General features: G+C 47.0%; 1 protein-coding gene across 8 annotated transcripts in view; it reads left to right on the top strand.

The window, feature by feature from the left end:
- Positions 1 to 20,428, top strand: part of SHC1 (SHC adaptor protein 1) — a 28,011-nt gene that overhangs the window by 3,241 nt on the left and 4,342 nt on the right. For 2 of the 8 annotated variants that reach the window (XM_070766402.1, XM_070766403.1), the window contains exons 2-11: positions 4,285 to 4,335; positions 11,206 to 11,367; positions 12,350 to 12,420; positions 13,787 to 13,850; positions 15,443 to 15,562; positions 16,211 to 16,264; positions 16,372 to 16,423; positions 18,301 to 18,427; positions 18,760 to 18,934; positions 20,101 to 20,161. In XM_070766402.1, the coding sequence (XP_070622503.1) occupies positions 4,285 to 4,335; positions 11,206 to 11,367; positions 12,350 to 12,420; positions 13,787 to 13,850; positions 15,443 to 15,562; positions 16,211 to 16,264; positions 16,372 to 16,423; positions 18,301 to 18,427; positions 18,760 to 18,934; positions 20,101 to 20,161 (937 nt within the window). Of the gene's footprint in view, positions 1 to 848; positions 901 to 4,284; positions 4,336 to 10,754; positions 11,368 to 12,349; positions 12,421 to 13,786; positions 13,851 to 15,442; positions 15,563 to 16,210; positions 16,265 to 16,371; positions 16,424 to 18,300; positions 18,428 to 18,759; positions 18,935 to 20,100; positions 20,162 to 20,428 lie in introns of those variants that run through there. The other 6 variants (XM_070766405.1, XM_070766404.1, XM_070766401.1 and 3 more) reach the window with 4 other exon arrangements.

Raw genomic sequence — 20,428 nt, 5'->3', positions numbered from 1 at the left:
GAGACTAGACTTTCAATCCTGGGCCTAGAAAGATTAAAACTAAGACGCCTTAAACAAGATCTAAGTATTGCCCACAAGATCATATGCTGCAACGTCCTGCCTGTCGGCGACTACTTCAGCTTCAACCACAACAACACAAGAGCACACAACAGATTTAAACTTAATATTAACCGCTCCAAACTTGACTGTAAAAAATATGACTTCAGTAACCGAGTTGTCGAAGCGTGGAACTCATTACCGGACTCCATAGTGTCATCCCCAAACCCCCAACACTTTACCCTTAGATTATCTACGGTTGACCTATCCAGATTCCTAAGAGGTCAGTAAGGGGCGAGTACAAGTGCACTAGAGTGCCTTCCGTCCCCTGTCCTATTGCTCTCCTATATCTCCTATACCTTTCTTCTATTCCTATATATCTCTTCTTCTATTCTTTCATTGATATGTTCTATTACTATACCTTCTTTTCTATTATTTCTTAGATATATTTTACTATGAGTATCTCCTCTATAACCTTCATCATGTATTTTACTAAAACCCTCATTGTGTATTGGACAAAATAAATAAATAATTTTTTTAAAAAAAGATTCCAGTGCAGAGATTTTTCCCAACCCAAGTTCAGACTTTCTGCACAAAGGGAGAAAAAAAATACCTCCCGCTGTCATATTTTTTGCTCTCCAGCTGCCCCTTAAAATAAACCAATCAATAAAAATGAGAGGGTGACGAATGCAGCCCCCAAATTGGGCCCTTCTTCCCCGCCTTGGGCTGCAAACTGAGTTTCCTTTATTCCCTCCTCCTTTTTTAAGAAGGAGGGAATCTACATTCTCAAATTTCATCTGTTTGGGGGGGGGGGGAACTGGAGTGGCCCAGCAGAAAAAGGGACTTCAGCCTCCTCTTTTGCAGGTCAGTTTTTTCTTTTTTCTAAGTTTAGTTTCTTTAAGGAAAAAGAGGAAGCCTTAAAAAGCACAGGAAAGTTAAAATATATTTTTATTTTCTTTCTCACACTTCGTAGTTGGCACGCAAAAGGGTTGGGCTTTCTCAACTTTGAAATTTTTACCGGGAGGGTAAATTTGGCTTGTCGCTCAATCTATTTACTCCCCCCCCCTTCCTCACATTTCTGGGCCAAAGACCAGCAGGATGGGAACCCCCTCCTGGCTTTTAAAAATTCCTGGGCCTGGGGTGGATTTTTAAAAAAAAAATTCCAGCAGAGTGTTGGAAGAAGAAGAAAAAGTGCCACGTTTCTCCTGGCTTGCCCGATCTAGGAAATGCAATGTTGATTTCCATCCCAAAGTATGTGTATATATATATATACACATATATATACACACACACGTATATATACATACATATATACTGTATAGTATATAATATATATATATTATATTTATTTATTTATTAATCAGATTTGTATGCCGCCCCTCTCCGCAGACTCGGGGCGGCTAACAGCAATAATAATACAACGTAAACAAATCTAATATTTAAGTTAATTTAGAAACCAATCATACATACTGACATACCATGCATAAATTTTATAAGCCTAGGGGGAAGGGAAAGTCTCAGTTCCCCCATGCCTGACGACAGACGTGGGTTTTAAGGAGCTTACGAAAGGCGAGGAGGGTGGGGGCAACTCTGATATCTGGGGGGAGTTGGTTCCAGAGGGTCGGGGCCGCCACAGAGAAGGCTCTTCCCCTGTGCCCCGCCAAACGACATTGTTTAGTCGACGGGACCCGGAGAAGTCCAACTCTGTGGGACCTAACTGGTCGCTGGGATTCGTGCGGCAGAAGGCGGTCCCGGAGATATTCTGGTCCGGTGCCATGAAGGGCTTTATAGGTCATAACCAACACTTTGAATTGTGACCGGAAACTGATCGGCAACCAAGGCAGACTGCGGAATGTTTGTGTGACATGGGCGTATTTAGGAAATTTATATATATTATATATATAAACTTTTTTTCTCTCCCTCTCCCATCTTATTTGTAAGTAAATATGCCCGTTTTTTTCTGGGCAGTGGTCAGATAGAGTGTGCCTGCCTTTGGGAGCTCTGCTTAATTTCACATTTAGGGGCTGAAATTTCCCCTTTTGGAAATTGGGCTTCAAGGCCGATTCAAGCTCAATTCAAGCTGAAACTCGGTTGCAGAGCGGATTTATTTTTGGTTTTTTTAAATGGGCTTTTTTAATTTGTATTTTTAAAACTCTATTAATTCATCTAATAAACGATTCGATTTTTTCACTTTTTACACGTCATATAGGGGTTTTTTTTTAAGCAGGTCTACCCACCTTTTATACGTGTTTTTTATATTGATAATGTGAAGAAACATTATTTGACTGAAAGAGGAGTACAGGCTTGGAACAAACTTCCAGCAGACGTGGTTAGCAAATCCGCAGCGCCTGAATTGAAACCTGCCGGGGGTAAACACAGATCCATCCTAAGATAAAATACAGGGAATAGTAGAAGGGCACAATAGATGGACCAGGAGGTCTTTTTCTGCCGTCGGTCTTCTATGTTTCTATAATGTTTGCACCTTTTCTTACAGTGCTGTGTTTTCTAATTCTGCCTCGTCTTCTTGTCATCGAGCCAATTGTACCGCTCTTTTCTCCATATTATGTAACAGTCTGAATCTTTTTGTCCCTTTAAGTTCTAATTGTTAATTTTCCCCCCCATCTCCGCATGTTCAAATGTTGGGTTGGGGTTTTTTTAACCGTTAAACTCTCAATGCATAAGCGATCCTAGTTGTCAGGTGTCATTTTCGCAGATGCGAAATTTAAGATACCACTTTGGAGCCGCTGATGTTTTTTTACATCAGGATCCGTGGGAGAAAATGAAGAGAGTTGGGGGTGAGCATACAGTATTGGGCTGGTTAGCAAGAGTGCCCCATAGATGTGTAGATCAAACCAGGATTAAACTCTGTCTCCCCCCCCCCAACTTTGAATCCAGGATAGCAACGCAGGGGTCCCTTAATATTCCCCTTTTGATTGAAAAAATTCCCCAAGCCCACCCACCCATCCCGAATCACAGAGGCTTGGAAGCTGCATCCTTGCCCAGCTGGGTTTTGGAGATAGGTTACCTTAGCACATGGAGGCTCTCTGGGATCGTCCGCCTCCGATTGGTTCCCTTGGAAAGAGGGACCTGTGCTCTGAGCTGTGGAATTCTGGGAGTTGGAGTCCACTCCTCTTAAAGCATGCCTGTTTGAGGAATTCTTGAGAAGGAGGGAGGGAAGGAAGAAAGAGGAGAGAGAGAGAGAAAGACTGGGAGTTGAAGTCCATCCCTCTTAAAGCATACCGGCTGAGGAATTCAAGGGAGGGAGGGAGGAAAGAAAGAAAGAAAGAAAGAAAGAAAGAAAGGGGGAGAGAGAAAAATGCTGGCTGAGGAATTCTGGGGGGGGGGAGGGAAGGAAGGAAGAAAGAAAAAGGAAGAAAGAGAGAGAGAGAGAGAAAGAAAGAAACAGAGAAAGAAAGAGAGAAAGAAAAGAAAGAGAAAGAAAGAGAAATTCTGGGAGCTGAAATCTCCCCTTCTTAAAGCATGCTGGCTGAGGAATTCTAGGAAGGAAGGAAGGAGAAAGAGAAAAAGAAATTATGGGAATTCTGAAAGGAGAGAGGGAAGGAAGGGAGGAAGGAAAGAAAAAGAAAGAATGAAGGAAGGAAGGAAAGAAAGATGGAAAGAAAGAAAGAGAAATTCTGGGAGCTGAAATCTCCCCTTCTTAAAGCATACTGGCTGAGGAATTCTAGGAAGGAAGGAAGGAGAAAGAGAAAAAGAAATTATGGGAATTCTGAAAGGAGAGAGGGAAGGAAGGGAGGAAGGAAAGAAAAAGAAAGAATGAAGGAAGGAAGGAAAGAAAGATGGAAAGAAAGAAAGAAAAAATTCTGGGAGCTGAAATCTCCCCTTCTTAAACCATGCTGGCTGAGGAATTCTAGGAAGGAAGGAAGGAGAAAGAGAAAAAGAAATTATGGGAATTCTGAGAAGGAGGGAGGGGAGAGAGAAAGAAATTATGGGAGCTAAAATCCACTCTTCTTAAAGCTCGCTGGCTGGGGAATTCTGAGAAGGAGGGAAGGAGAAAAAGCACACAAAAAAAGGGAAATAAATAAAATCCTGGGATTGGAAGCCCACCCTTCAAAAGCCACCAAGACAGATAGAGAGAGAGAAAAAATGATTGACGGAAAGGCACAAAACGAAGGCAGTATTCTCTTCCCCCTCCTCTCCCCCATCTCTCTCCCACCTGCCCCCAAAACCCTCCAGCCCCCATTTCCACGGACGCCCCTCCCTAACTCCTTCTTTGTCACCAAAATGCAGGTTTTGGCTCCCCCGACGAACAGATCTCCGGTGCCCGGAATGGAGTATACGGTAAGGGTTGGGCACCTTCCTCTCCTACTTTGCTTTTCATACGGTGCTTGGTTCTCAACTTCTCTTCCTTTGCCTTTCGGACAGATTGGAGCATCGGCTGGACTTCAGCTCCCAGAATTCCCCCCGGCATGCACGGGCTGGGGGGAATTCTGGGAGTCGAAGTCCACGCCGCTTTTTAAAAAGTTTGCTGAACTTTGCTCTGTAAAATGGTGACGGCATTTAAACGGTGGGATTCTTCCCCTTCCTGTCCCCGCCCTCCGTTACTTCTTTTCAGAGAATAATTTTATTAATTAGTTTATATTTATTAATTTTATTTATTAATTAGATTTCTACGCCGGCCCTTCTCAAGGCGATTCAGGGCAGTGTACAACGTCATAAATGCAAACAATGTATGTAAAAGAAGTCTAATTATTTTATTTAAAGAATTGTATACGAAATGACTAAAAATTCTAGAAACACCCCCAGTCCATTCATCATTAAATGTAATTTAATTTATCCAACTTTTAAGGCTGCCCAACTCCTTGCCAACTCTGGATGGTGGACAATCACGGTGAAATAGTAAAATGCAAAATAAAAGACAACGATTTATTGTTTATTATTGCAACAGTAATAAAATAAACCCATTTAAATTGTGGTTTATTGTCCTTGAAGCCACAATTTAAAAAAAACATTTCAATTGTGGTTTATTTCCCTGGAAACAAACCACGGCTTAGCGCACGAGACCTATGGAAAGAGGAAAGCAAGAACTAAAATTTTCCCTGGATTTTGGAGGGTTTATGTTTTTGGAAACTGGGGCTCAAACTTTTACATCTCCAGGTTTGTATAAGCCAGGAAGCTTCACCTGTTGGAAAACAGCCAACAGCGGGAGGCAATAAAAAGGGACTTTGTAAAAGGAGGAAATAGAAGTCAAAAAAAATAATAACAACGCCCAGGAATTCAGCCGGAATATAGAACTCTGTTGCTGTATAATTATCACACCCGCTAGGACTTTTTTTTTTAGGCAAATATTTTCTTTTGCTGCGCGGTGACCCTGTTGGCTGTTTTGGTGACTTTGATTATTATTCTATAATGTTAAAACAGAATTATTCAATAACAGCAGAGTGAGATGGGAAGGATGAGGTTTTCATGAGGACTAGAGCCCTGTGGGCACGGATTTGGTGGCTTCTACCGCAAATAAATGGCGTTGGAAATAACAGTGATTCTCCAAGAGAGGTGCATTAAAATAGTGGTCAGCAAACTGGTGACAAAGATGCTGGCTGGGGGATGCTGGGAGTTGAAGTCCATCTTAAAGCAGGCTAGCTAGGCCCAGGAGATTCTGGGAGTTGAAGTCCACCCATCTTAAAGCATGTTGACTGGAGAATTCTGGGAGTCGAAGTCCACCCATCTTAAAACTTTTTAGCTCAGGGATTCTGGGAGTTGAAGTCCACCCATCTTAAAGCTTTTTAGCTCAGGGATTCTGGGAGTTGAAGTCCACCCATCTTAAAGCTTTTTAGCTCAGGGATTCTGGGAGTTGAAGTCCACCCATCTTAAAGCTTTTTAGCTCAGGGATTCTGGGAGTTGAAGTCCACCTATCTTAAAACATGCTGGCTGGGGGATTCTGGGAGTTGAAGTCCACCTATCTTAAAGCATTTTGACTTGGGGATTCTGGGAGTTGAAGTCCACCCATCTTAAAGCATGCTGGCTGGAGTTTTCTGGGACTCGAAGTCCACCCATATTAAAGCATTTTGACTTGGGGATTCTGGGAGTTGAAGTCCACCCATCTTAAAGCATGCTGGCTGGGGGATTCTGGGAGTCGAAGCCCACCCCTCTCAAAGCAGACTGGCTGGTGGTATTTTCTCGATTGCATTTCAGAATACAGTATATATACTGTATATTTTTTTAAACCCATCTGGAAAGTTGGCATTCTCGCTTCCTTCCCAGGAAAGCCTCTTTCGCACCCGCGTCCTGAGGGCGGCTGGACTTCCAGAGCTGCTGGGAATGAGGGGCTACGTAGTCCCGAATCCCAATCCCTCTGGAGAGGGCTGCTGCGATGGGGAGGCCGGATCCCCAAGCCAAAAATAATAATAAATTCAAACCTTTTGGGCAGAGGAGGTTCTAGCAATCGGACTCCCTTCTCCCCCCTCCCACGAACTGGGGGGGGGGCTGCGGTGGCGTCTCCTGGGGGGCTGATTTCCTGCCCACCCCCTCCCCATGTCCGAAAAGCGAAGTCCGAAAAGCCAGCGGAGCATCCGGTGGCTTAAGGCTTGGAGCCAAACCACCATCCCACTCCTTCCTCTCCCCTTCTGTTATCCCCCCCCCCCTCTTTCGGCTGTGCCCAGGTGGGTGTTTTCCCTGACCTTGCCCCCTCCCCAGAGGAAGGAATGAACGAGAAGGGGGGGGTCTTCATCACTGCCCACCCACAGCCGGACACCCACTGGACTGTCCAGGAAGTGGCTTTGGGTCACCAACGGATCAACCGTTGGCTGCCCACCAAAAATGAGTTGGTGCGGAAAGGCGGTTTGGGGGGGGGAGCACAGAAATGCCATAATTGGAAGGGAACCTCAGAGGTCTTCTAGTCTGACCCCCGGATCGAGACTGGGATCTTGAAGCCCATCCTTTTTTAAAGCAGGCTGGCTGGAGGATTCTGGGAGTGGAAGTCCACCCCTCTTAAAGCAGGCTGGCTGGGGCATTCTGGGAGTTGGAGTCCACCCAAATTAAAGAAGGCTGGCTGGGGGATTCTGGGAGTTAGAGTCCACCCACCCCCCTTAAATGGGGCATTCTGGGAGTTGGAGTCCACCCTAATTAAAGAAGGCTGGCTGGGGGATTCTGGGAGTTGGAGTCCACCGGAATTAAACAAGGCTGGCTGAGGCATTCTGGGAGTTGGAGTCCACCCATCTTAAACCAGGTTGGCTGAGGGATTGTGGGAGTGAAAGTCCACTCCTCTTAAATGGGGCATTCTGGGAGTGGAAGTCCACCCCTCTTAAAGCAGGTTAACTGGGGGATTCTGGGAGTGGGAGTCCACCCCTCTTAAAGCAGGTTAACTGGGGCATTCTGGGAGTGGAAGTCCACCCCTCTTAAAGCAGGTTAACTGGGGGATTCTGGGAGTGGGAGTCCACCCGTCTTAAGGTCTTTTGAGGTCGCGAAAGGCTGAATGAGACAAATCAGGGGGCTCTTGTGTAACCTTCCCAGCCTTGGAGAAGGGCCAAAACCTGAGTCTTTCGGGGTGGCAATCACAACTTCGGGAAAAGTTTGCAGACAAAGGGTTTGGGGGGGGGTTTTTTGCAACGTTTGCCCTGCCCTGCAAACGCTCTGGGAGGGGGAGAAGGGAGGAAGTCACACATTTTTCAGTCCCCTTGAGAAAATCGGTGTGAACTTTGCGCCCCTTTTTCCTCCTCCTCCTCTTCTTCCTCGTCTCCACCTCCAATGTGGTTTTCGTCTCTTTTTTCTTCCGCGCCCGATGCAAAAAAAAAAAAAGCAGACCTTGGCCTTAAGTCAACAAACCCTTAAGCAAACCACAGCTTCGCAGGCTGTTTGCAAGGGTGGTGGATCTTTGCAATCACAACAACAACAGCACAAAACTTTGCAAGTGCAGCCCAAGGCAAAATTTTGTACGGGGTAGTCCTGGATTACAGCCGTTGCCTGACCTGAGTTATGACGGCATTGGAAAGGTTGAGGACCGGTTTTTACGCTTAACAAGGGTTGCAGCATCAGAGTTGCGATGCTTCTTATTGTCTCCTTTCTCTCTCTCTTTCTTTCTTTCTTTGTTTTTTCCTTCCTTCCTTTCTCTACCACTCAACCTTCCTCCTCACTTTTTCCAGCCTTTCTTTCTTTCTTTCCTTCCTTCTTTCTTTTTTCTTCCCTTTCTTTCTTTCTTTCTTTCTTTCGCTCCCACTCAACCTTCCTCACTCTTTCCAGCATTTCTTTCTTTCTTTCTTTCTTTCTTTCTTTCTTTCTTTCTTTCTTCCCTTTCTTTCTTTCTCTCCCACTCAACCTTCCTCCTCATTCTCTTTCCTTCTTTCCTTCTTTCTTTTTCTTTTTCTTCTTTTTCTTTCCCTCCCTCCCAACCTTCATCCTCACTTCTTCTTTCTTTCCCTCACACCCAACCATTCTCCACTCTTTCCTTCCTTCCTTCTTTCCCTTTTTCTTTTTCTTCTTTTCCTTTCCCTCCCTCCCACTCTTCATTCTTACTCCTTTTTCCCTTTTTCTTTTTTCCTTCTTTCTTTCTTTCCCTCCCACCCAACCTTCCTCCTCGCTCTCTTTCCCTCCTCCCTCATTCCATCATTATTTCCGTTTATCTATCCTCTCACCTATCTTCTTTCTTTCTTTCTTTCTTTCCTTCCTTCTTTCTTTCTTTCTTTCTTTCCTTCTTTCTTTCTTTCCTTCTTTCCTTTTTGCTTTTTTTCCCTCCACCCTCCTTCCCCGGGCTCATTCCCTCCTTTATGTTTGCCTTTATCTCTTCCCCCTCTCTCTCTTTTGTTCTTTCTTCTTTCATTTTTTCCTGCCCCCCCCCCACCCTGCTTCCTTATCCCCTCCCTCTCTTCTTTCCTCCCTCCCTCCTGCAGCCCTTCTCTCTTTCTACCCCCCCCCCTCCAAAGAAGTGAGCAGCTCCGCCAGGCCATCCTCGCAGGGTCGTCGCACACACACCCTCTCCCTCGATTGCAAAGGGAACGGAGACCCAGGATTGACTCTGCCCCCCCCCCAAATACACACTTGTGCAAAATGGCTTTTGCACAAACCTTGTTGGGCATCCCCCTCCTCCTACCTCCCCCCCCCCCTCCGCCCTCCCCTCTTTCCTCACTGGTGTGAGTCAGCAACCCTGCCCTTCCCTCTTGGTAGCAGCCAGTGACCAGGCCTGGAAGAGGAGAGGGAGGGGGGAGGGAGAGAAAAATGGAAAGGGAGGGGGGAGGGCTTGGCCTCTCGCCTCTGCCCTTCCCCTCCGCCTTTCCGGGCTGGAGAGGAATTTTTTTTTCCCCAGCCAGAACTGAGCAAAGTCAGGAATTGCAAACTCAGAGGAAGGGGGTCTCGCCCCCCCCCCCCACTCCCAAGACTGATCCAAGAAGGGGGGGGGTCAGATATCTCTTGCAAGCCTTAACCTCCACATCCTTCCTGGGCTTTGAAAGGCGCGTCCATCCACCGGTCCTCTCCGTCCAGCATCATCAGCGTCATTATCGCCAAGGCTGCTGCGGCTTCTCTCCATCCGCGGATGGGTCCCTGGGCCGCCCTGCTTTGACGGGGAGCGTCGTGAGCTGGCTGAGGGGGGGGGGAGGCTGCCGGGGCTCCCTCCTTGACGCCAACCCCCTTCTGCCTTTCGGTGTCGGCGGTTTGATGCCGTCCGCCACCTTGGCACGAGTATCGATCCTCCGATCCAGAGGAAACGACGCATCCGCCGGAGTTGAGCACATCTCCTGGGCTCATCCCCCATCCTCACTGCAGGAAGAAGAGGAGGAAGGCTAGCCGGGCATTGGACAGGCAGAAGTTCAACAGGGGGTGCACTGCAGCTGGAGGGGGGAAGAGGCAGGAAGCTGGCTTATAGCGGAGTGAGGACAGAGCTGAGACCTGGCACAGTCTTCCTCTCCCGAGGCTGTGCACAGGCAGCCAAGACAGGCAGAAGTTCAACAGGTGGTCCCGGAGTCCGAAGGGAAGAGCCAGGAACTTCTCCCACCGGCCTATAGTGGAGTAACACGCCGGTGATGGAGTAGGGACCTAGCATACTATTCCTCGCCCAAGGCTCTTCACAGGCAGCCCACGACAGGCAGAGGTTCAACAGGTGGTCCTGTAGTAGGAGAGGAAGAGCCAGGATTCTTCTCCAACGGGCTTATGCGCCAGTGAACAGAGTAGGGACCTTGAACTCTTCCTCTCTCCGAGGCTTTGCACAAGACGGGCAGAAGTTCAACAGGGGCCGCTGCAGTTGGCGGGGAAGAGCCAGGAATCTTCTCCAACCGTCTTATAGTGAAGTAACACGCCGTTGATGGAGTAGGGACCTCGCATACTCTTCCTCTCCCGAGGCTGTGTGCAAGGCAGGCAGAAATTCAACGGGCGGTGGCGCAGCCGGAGAGGAAGGGCCCAGAACGTCTAAAACAGCCCTATGATTGTGTTGGGGGGGATGTAAGCATCGGCAACAGAGCACAAACCCGCTCTGTTGTTGTTTTTCGGGTGCAGCCGAGGCAGGCGGAGGTTCAACAGGGGGAGTTGCCGCAGCCGGAGGGGAAAGGGCCAGGGAGTTTTAAACCAGCAGGGCGTAACGTTGACAACGGACAGGAAAACCTCTTCCTCTCCAGTGCCGCGCGGGATCACCGGTCGTCAGGCTACGGGGACGTTTCCTGTTGGATCGGCAAAATGACTGGCTGAATTTTGGGGGGCGGGGCGGGGGCTCCAGATTTGGGCCCAAGAGGGACGTAGAAGAGGTTCCTGGATGCCGATGCGCCAACCGGGATTGCTGGGATCGGTTTGGGACTTTGGGGAGAGTCCATACGTCGCCGCCGCAGCCGTCTCTCGCTTCGCCGCCAGCCCGAAATGGATCTGGGCCTCCCGCGCGGCAAATACACCCACTTGCAGGACGAGTCTTCTCCGCCGTCGTCGGACGGAGGGACCCCCGGAGACGAGGGGGACCCTTTGACCGACGTTCCTCCGTTGTCCCGCGGAACCGTGCCGTCGCTCACCGCCTCGGGCTCCTCGTCCTCCCTCACCCCCATGCTTCCCGCTGGGGAGCCCGAATCGGAGGGCAGCCCCACCACGCTGTGTTCCTTCTTCCCCAAAATGGCGAACCTGAAACTCTCGAACCCGGCCCTTTTGCCGAGTCTCCGGGCTTTTTCCCGAGAGGCGGGAGGATCAGCCGGAGAGCCTCTAGCCGCCGTGTCCTCCTCAACGGAGCTTGTTGGTCTCTGTTCCCAGGATATGAACAAACTGAGTTGCGGGAAGAAGATGCGGGTCGAAGGCGGTCAGCTGGGCGGCGAGGAGTGGACGCGGCACGGGAGCTTCGTCAACAAACCCACCCGGGGTTGGCTCCACCGGGACGACAAGGTCATGGGTTCCGGCGTCTCCTACGTGGTCCGGGTGAGTTGAGGAGGCGGGTGGTTGTGCGAGCTTTGCACCCTTGGGAGGATCCTGGGCGGAGAAGGGGCGAAGTGTGGTTGCGACTGTGTTCAAGAAAGTAGGTTCACCAGGGGACTGGGAGTTCTAGTCCTGCCTTAGTCGTGATACCCCATTGGGTGACTTTGACCCAATCACCAGGAGACTGGGAGTTCTAGTCCCGCTTTAGCCATAATAACCAATTGGGTGACTTTGACCCAGTCACCAGGAGACGGGGATTTCTAGTTGAGACTTAGGCATGAAAACCAGCTGGGTGACTTTGGGCCTATCACCAGGAGACGGGGAGTTCTAGTCCCTCTTTCTTTCTTTCTTTCCTTCCTTCCTTCCCACCCAACCTTCCTCCTCACTCTTTCTTCCTGCCTGACTTTCTTTTTCTTTCTTTCTTTCCTTCCTTCCTTCTTTCTCTCTCTCCCCCTCCCTGCCTCCCTCCATCATTCGTTCCTTTTCCCCCTTTCTCTCTCTCTCTCTTTCTTTCTTTCTTTCTTTCTTTTTCTTTCTCTCTCTCTCTCTCCCTCCCTCATTCTTTTCTTTCTTTCTTTCTTTCTCTCTCTCTCTCCCTCCCTCATTCTTTTCTTTCTTTCTTTCTTTCTCTCTCTCTCTTTCTCTCCCTCCCTCCCTCATTCCTTCCTTTTTTCCCTTTTTCTCTCTCTTTTTCTTTCTCTCCCTCCCTCATTCCTCCCTTTTTCCCTTTCTTTCTTTCTTTCTTTCTTTTCTTTTCCTTTCTTTCTTTCTTTCTTTCCAACCCACCCAAACTTTCCTCCTCACTGTTCTGGGTAAAACGAGGAGGGGGAGGAAGGGGTATCGGACACATTTGCCCTCTTTGAAATTCCTTGTTAAAAAACGAATCAAAATCAGAATACAAATCCTTAGAGATGGGATCGAAGGGCGGGAGAGACCCCCGATTTCCTTGGGGTTTCTTACCCTCTGCTTTCTTTCCCCCCTGCAGTACATGGGTTGCGTGGAAGTCCTACAGTCCATGCGGGCCCTCGATTTCAGCACCAGGACTCAAGTCACCAGGTGAGCAGGTGGGAGCAGGGGGTGGGTGGGAGAAGGAGCCCCCTCCCCTCCATTTACCTACACGAATGGTGTTTCTGGGACTTGCCATTCGGTTCCTGCCTGTAATTCCCAAATTCCCGGCCCAGATCGTCATTCTGCTCAAAAGTTGTATGCAAAAATAAAATAAAACCAACAAATTGGCCGACGGGTGTAGTACGTCTTGCTGTGTGAATGATTTTAAATGTTACTAGCGTTTTAAAAGTTTTTTTTAAGCTGTATTAATTGGATTTTTTTTTTTTAGATATGTATGATTTTGTATATTGTTTTGATATGCTGTGAGCTGCCCTGAGTCCTCAGATTATAAATAAACAAACAAATAAATAAAATTCTGGGTTTCATGAGGACTAGCACCATGCAGCCAGGGATTTGCTGCCTCAAAGAGCAAATTGGGGGGGGGGGGGCTGAAAATAGACCGGCTCCCCTGAAGGGAGGTGCATTAAATAGAATGTGTCTCCAGACAGTGGTGAAAAGAATTCTGGGAGTCGAAGTCCTTCCATTTTAAAACATGCAGGCTGGGGGATTCTGGGAATCGAAGTCCACCCCTCTTGAATTTGCCAACCACATTCTTCGTCTATTGTTAATAGAAGCCCGACTTCGATTTATACCAAGCAGGAGGCTGGAAAACATTGCTTTTGACTTGGGAGGGCCCAACCCAAGGCAGACTTAAAAGGGAAGGAAGATAGGTGTGTGTTTGTGTGTCTTTGTGTGCGTTTCCCCTTCCAGTCCATTAATGGAGCTCCTGTCCCCAGGGGCGACATCTGGCCCCCTCCCCGGTTAATTCCCCGACAACAGGAAGCATTGATCCAGCATCATCCAATATTTAAAGGGTCTCTTTGTCCATTCCCTTCTCACCATTTCCTGCTCTCGGAGGGGGCGACAGGCGGATTTCTCTTGCGTGTTTAGGAATTGTGACACATACACACACACGGGTCAAATATCGGGTCCCCCCTCCCACCGGATTTCTTCGGATTCACGCCAAAGCTCAGGACTTCCTTCAATCCTCTCCGAGCTGCGCTTCTCAACCGGGGTTTAAAGAAGGACTTCAACTCCCAGAATTCCCCGGGGGGGGACGGGAGGGAGGGGCTAGGCGAGGGGATTCTGGGAGTTGAAGTCCACCTGTCTCTCGAACCTCTGTCTGTTTGTGCTTGCTGAGAGTCCAGGGGTCTTGGAGACCACCCCACCCCAAGGATTGACCTCCGTTGCAAGCAGGGTGGCTCTACAGGGGCATCGCTCTGTTTTGAAATGGCGGCCTGTTTAAGAGGGCGGCCCTGGGTTTTTAACATGCTCTGATGCCCTCCCTCTTCTTCCTCCTCTTCCTCTCGTGCAGGGAGGCTATAGGCCTGGTTTGTGAGGCTGTGCCCAGCACCAAAGGAGCCGTGCGCAGGAGGAAGGTAAGACCAGATTAGGCAGCCATTGTCTGTCTGAAAATGGGATTGGGTTGGGCTAGAAGACCTCGCAAGGTCCCTTCCAGCTCTGTTATTCTGCTTTCCTTCCTTCCTTCCTTCCTTCCTTTCTTCTTTCTTTCTTTCTTTTCCTTTCTTCCTTCTTTCTTTCTTTTCCTCCCTTCCTCTTTCTCAGACAAATTTCCTTCCTTCCTTCTTTCCTTCTTCCCTCCCTCCCTCCCTTCCTCTTTCTCATACAAATTTCCTTCCTTCCCTCCCTCTTTCCCTCCCTCCTTCCTTCCTTCCTTCTTTCTCACACAAATTTCCTTCCTCCCTTCTTTCCTTCCTTCTTCTCTCCCTCCCTCCCTTCCTCTTTCTCATACAAATTTCCTTCCTTCCCTCCCTCTTTCCCTCCCTCCTTCCTTCCTTCCTTCTTTCTCACACAAATTTCTTTCCTCCCTTCTTTCCTTCCTTCTTCTCTCCCTCCCTCCCTTCCTCTTTCTCATACAAATTTCCTTCCTTCCCTCCCTCTTTCCCTCCCTCCTTCCTTCCTTCTTTCTCACACAAATTTCCTTCCTTCCTTCTTTCCTTCCTTCTTCTCTCCCTCCCTCACTTCCTCTTTCTCATACAAATTTCCTTCCTCCCTTCTTTCCTTCCTTCTTCCCTCCCTCCCTTCCTTCCTCTTTCTCATACAAATTTCCTTCCTCCCTTCTTTCCTTCCTTCTTCCCTCCCTCCCTTCCTCTTTCTCATACAAATTTCCTTCCTCCCTTCTTTCCTTCCTTCTTCTCTCCCTCCCTTCCTCTTTCTCATACAAATTTCCTTCCTCCCTTCTTTCCTTCCTTCTTCTCTCCCTCCCTCCCTTCCTCTTTCTCATACAAATTTCCTTCCTCCCTTCTTTCCTTCCTTCTTCCCTCCCTCCCTTCCTCTTTCTCATACAAATTTCCTTCCTTCCTTCCTTTTTTCCTTCCTTCTTTCTTTCCTTTCCTCCCTCTCTCTTTCTCACACAAATTTTCTTCCTTCTTTCCTTCCTTCCTTCTTTCTTTCCTTTCCTTTCCTCCCTCTCTCTTTCTCACACAAATTTCCTTCCTTCCTTCTTTCCTTTCCTCCCTTCCTCTTTCTCACACAAATTTCCTCCCTCCCTTCCTTCCTCTCTCTTTCTCACACAAATTTCCTCCCTTCCTTCCTTCCTTCCGCCGGAGGTTGGACTAGAAGACCTCCAAGGTCCCTTCCAATTCTGTTTTCCTTCCTCACGTAGCCTGAATTTTGAGCCTCTAATGCAGAGAGAAGTTGCAATGCTGTAAGAATGAGGACTGTTCATAGGGCCCCCATGTGGTCGCTAAACGAATGGTCGTCATAAATTGAGGACTCCCTGTACATGCCGGCCTGCCGAGCGTCCCAAGTTCATTGTTCATAATTTATTTGCCAATGTCCCGCTTAGCCACCTCCAAGTGGGAGCCCACACTGTAAGCGGCCTGAATTGATTTGTTCACAATTGGTTCGCAAACATCCTGCTTAGTGACCTAAACTGGGGTCGTTCCATCACGGTCATAAGTCAAGGACTTGCCTGAATTTTTTTTCTCCCCCCCCCCCCCTTCGGCAGCCTCTCGGCCGGGCGCTCAACTCCATCCTCGGCAAGACCAACCTGAAATTCGCCGCTATGCCCATCACACTGACCATCTCTACCAGCAGCCTCAACCTCATGGCGTCCGACTGTAAACAGGTGAGGCCCCCTTATATTCCCCCTCCCAGGCCTTAGGTCTCGTTTTGTCAATTTTTCCGTATTAAAATGTTTTTTATTTATAAAACATTTAAAAAAACATAATCTACACCAGTGTTTCCCAACCTTGGCAACTTGAAGAGCTCTGGACTTCAACTCCCAGAATTCCCCAGCCAGCATTCGCTGGCTGGGGAATTCTGGGAGTTGAAGTCCAAATGTCTGCGAGTTGCCAAGGTTGGGAAACACTGATGTACACATCACAATAACAGATGGATAACAAGAACCAAGCTTCGCCCTGTTTTACAACTATTCTTGCCCAGGTTGTTAAGTGAATCGTATAGTCGTTAAGTGACTCCAGCTTCCCCCTTGATAGTGCTTGGCAGAAGGTCTCCAAAGGAACTCCTGGAGACTGGAACCGTCATAAATACGAGTCGCAGAGCCGATCCTTTGTTCTTTTGTATGTGTGTGTGGGGGGGAAGAGCTATGACCGTCGTTAAGCGTGAAAAAGGGCCCTAAGTCCCTTTTCTTCAAGGCCGCTGTAGCTTCGAACGACCACTAAGCGAACGGTCGTAACCCGAGGACCGTCCGTGTTGTGTTTCTCTGGCTCGACGTCCCGTCTCAAATTTTTATCCTGCTTTTCCAATTTTGCAGATCATCGCCAATCACCATATGCAGTCGATCTCGTTCGCTTCCGGAGGGGATCCGGTCAGTATTGCCAGATTTATGCGCGGGTGCAGTTTTATTTTATTTTTAACCCTTTATCCAAATCCTGGCCGCCACTGACTTATTTTGCTTTTTTTCCCCCCCACCAGGATACAGCGGAATACGTCGCTTACGTTGCCAAAGACCCCGTCAATCAAAGAGGTAATTTTTTTCCCCGTCATCTCGGCTTGGATCTGCTGATGCTGGCTTAATCCTGGCTTCTTTTCCTGCAGCCCATTTCATTCGTTTATTTATTTTATTTATTTATTCAATTTTTATGCCGCCCTTCTCCTTAGATTCAGGGCGGCTTACAACATGTTAGCAATAGCACTTTTTTTTAAAAACAGAGCTAGGCTATTGCCCCCACAATCTGGGTCCTCATCATCTTTTTCTCCAGCCCCCAATTCAGCTTGGAAACAACGATTTCCTTACTTTATTTATATATGTATGTATGTATTTATTTGGAATGGAAACTGCAGTTTAATGTTTCCAAATGTAAAATAATGCACTTGGGGAAAAGGAATCCTCAATCTGAGTATTGTATTGGCAGTTTCAATTCAATTCAATTTATTAGATTTGTATGCCGCCCCTCTCCAAAGACTTGGGGCGGCTCACAACAATAATAAAAACAATATTATAGTAGAACAAATCTAATATTAAAAAAGCATATAAAACCCTATCATGTTTTTTCAAAAAGCCAAGCAACACATTCATACCAAACATAAAACAAAGTATAAAAAGAGCCTGGGGGAAAGGTGTCTCAACTCCCCCATGCCTGGCGGTATAAGTGAGTCTTGAGTAGTTTACGAAAGACAGGGAGGGTGGGGGCAATTCTAATCTCCGGGGGAAGTTGATTCCAGAGGGCCAGGGCCGCCACAGAGAAGGCTCTTCCCCTGGGTCCCGCCAAACGATATTGTTTAGTCGACGGGAGCCGGAGAAGGCCAACTCTGTGAGACCTTATCGATCGCTGGGATTCGTGCGGTAGCAGGCGGTTCCGGAGGTACTCTGGTCCAATGCCATGTAGGACTTTAAAGGTCATAACCAACACTTTGAATTGTGAACACCGTTCTGTGTTAGCAAAAACTTCAGAAGAGAAGGATTTAGGGGTCGTGATTTCTGACAGTCTCCAAATGGGTGAACAGTGCAGTCAGGCGGTAGGGAAAGCAAGTAGGATGCTTGGCTGCATAGCTAGAGGTATAACAAGCAGGAAGAGGGAGATTGTGATCCCGCTGCATAGAGCGCTGGTGAGACCCCATTTGGAATAATACTGTGTCCAGTTCTGGAGACCTCACCTACAGAAAGAGATGGATCAAACTGAACGAGTCCATAGACGGGCTACAAAAATAGTGGAAGGTCTTAAGCATAAAACATATCAGGAAAGACTTCATGAACTCCATCTGTCTAGTCTGGAGGACAGAAGGGAAAGGGGGGACATGATCGAAACATTGATTAATCAATACTCCAAAAAATCCATAATCCATAAATCAATCCTCAATCAAATAATTCATAATCAATCAAATAAGGTTCAGGAGGGAAAGTGAACCCAAGAACAAGGGGACACAATCGGAAGTTAGTTGGGGGGAAGATCAAAGGCAACATGAGAAAATATTATTTTACTGAAAGAGTAGTAGATCCTTGGAACCAACTTCCAACAGACGTGGTTGGTCAATCCACAGTGACTGAATTGAAACATGCCTGGGATAAACATAGATCCACCCTAAGATAAAAATACAGGGAATAGTATAAGGGCAGACTAGATGGACCATGAGGTCTTTTTCTGCCGTCAGTCTTCTATGTTTCTATGTTTCTATAATCAAATAATCCATAATCCATTAATCAATAAAGGCCACCCCTTTTTCTTATGGGTCTATCTGTAGCTTGCCACCTCCTGGAACATCCTGAAATAATCTATAAAACAATAATTAAAAAATCCATAATCCATAAATCATCAATCAATTAATCCATAACCAATCAAATAATCCATTAATCAATGATCAATCAACCAAAGCCACCCCTTTTTCTTTGGGGTCCATCTGCAGCTTGCCACATCCTGGAGTGTCCTGAAGGGCTGTCGCAAGATGTCATCAGCACCATCGGACAAGCGTTCGAATTGCGCTTCAAGCAGTACCTTAAGAATCCTCCGAAACTCGTCACGCCGCACGACAGGTAGGGCAAGTCAGGATTGGAACCCGCTGCCCGGGCGGGGTTGTGCGTGAAGGTATCCCTCGACCTAACCACAGTTCGTAGAGTGTCTGTTCGCTTAGCAATTGTCTTGCTTAGCAACGTAAATTTTGCGTTCCGCTGTGGTCGTAAGTCCAGGATTTCTGTGGTTGTAAGTCGAGGATGACATTTTGCATAATGAATAAAGTTATTATTCACTTAACCATTGTAAGACGGGTCTCGGGACAAAATTCACGGAAGTGTCTCACTTAGCGACCTAAATGTGTGGCCGTAAACCGAGGACCGCCGTCTGATGTGCTTCTCTCTCTCTTGACCAGGATGGCTGGGTTCGACGGCTCCGCTTGGGACGAAGAGGAAGAGCCGCCCCCTCCCGACCACCAATACTACAACGATTTCCCGGGAAAGGAACCTCCCTTAGGAGGAGTAGTTGACCTGCGTTTGCGGGAAGGGGCCACTGCAGCTCAGACCCCCAACAATTTGGGAGCCACCTTGGTAAGTCCCCCTCCCAACTGACCACTGTACAAGGTGTAAGCCATTTGTAAGCGCAGACGCCCACGCGCGCCGTCTATTTCCACCACTTGTTCTCAGTCTTTCCTCTTAATATTCTGTGAAATGGGTTCGTTCAGACCCCTGAGTCTTTCTTCAAGTCCTTTCTAGCCACTCCCCGAAATTTGACCTCCTCAGCCAGACACAATTCTTAATTCTTAAAACTCAAATAAATTATATCATATTATTATATTATGTTATATTATATTATATTATATTTATTATATTGTATTGTATTGTATTTATTATATATTATATTATTTATATTATATTATATTTATGATATTATATTATATTATATTAATTGTATTGTATTTATTATATATTATATTTATTATATTATATTTATTATATTATATTATATTATATTAATTATATCCATACCATTGCCAGGGACATATACCGTATTTGTCAGAGTATAAGATGCACCCTTTCCCCCCCAAAAAGATGCTGAAAATTTGGATGTATCTTATACTCCGAATGTCACTTTTTGGAGCTTTTTTCCAGCCCTAACGAGGCGCTAACGATCTTCTCAGCTTGCAGGCTTTTTTTTCATTGCTAATTGCTCCACAAGGAAGTTTTTTTTCCAGCCCTCTGTTTTTGGAGGCTTGTTTTCGTTGCTACTCCCTCCAAAAAAGGTTTGGTTCTTTTCCCCAACACTAACACTGTGCTAACCATCTTCCTGGCTTGCAGGATTTTTTTTTTTGTATTGCTACTCTCTCCAAAGAAGGTTTTTCCCCCCAGCCTTTTGCAGGCTTTGATTCATTGCTACTCGCTCACAATAAGGTCTTTCTTCAGCCCTAACCAGAGGATAAAATAATGTGCTTACCAGGCTAAAGATACCAGACAGGTGAATACCTGGTAGGCAGATTTTGTTCCCTTATTTTCCTCCCCAAAAACTAATGTGGGTCTTATACTCCGAAAAATACGGTATGTGCTGGAAAAAACCTCCACATTGGTGACAGGAAGGGCATCCTGCGAGTAAACACTCAGTTCCAATCAGTTGCCCAGACTGCATCCTTCAAAGGGGTTATGAGGTCATTAAAAAAATGGGAGTTAAAATTTTCATTTAAACCTTCAATTAAACTTCCTTCTGTCCTTCCTCCCTGTAGCCTGTCGGGCAAGTGATTGCTGGGGACTACGAATCCAAGAAGCCACATCCAGTCACACAAAGTAGGTGATCCAGCAATGAAGTGGGTGCCTTTAAGTTAAATCTTGCCTGGATGGGTTTGGGGGATTCTGGGAGTTGAAGTCCACCTATCATAAAAGTTGCAAAGTTTGGAAAAACACCAGGTTAGGCTATTTTATTTTATTTATTTTATTTTATTTTATTTATTAGATTTGTGTGCCGCCCCTCTCCATAGAAAGTTAATAGTTTTGCTTTTTTTTCCACTTTGACTTTTTTCTCAATCATGGGAACGTTAAGGTGGGTGGACTTCA

The sequence above is a fragment of the Erythrolamprus reginae genome, chromosome 13 (genome assembly GCF_031021105.1).
Source record: "Erythrolamprus reginae isolate rEryReg1 chromosome 13, rEryReg1.hap1, whole genome shotgun sequence".
In the NCBI taxonomy this organism is placed as follows: domain Eukaryota; kingdom Metazoa; phylum Chordata; class Lepidosauria; order Squamata; family Dipsadidae; genus Erythrolamprus; species Erythrolamprus reginae.
Note: the sequence above shows the minus strand (reverse complement) of the source record. Positions and strands in the feature narration are given on the sequence as shown.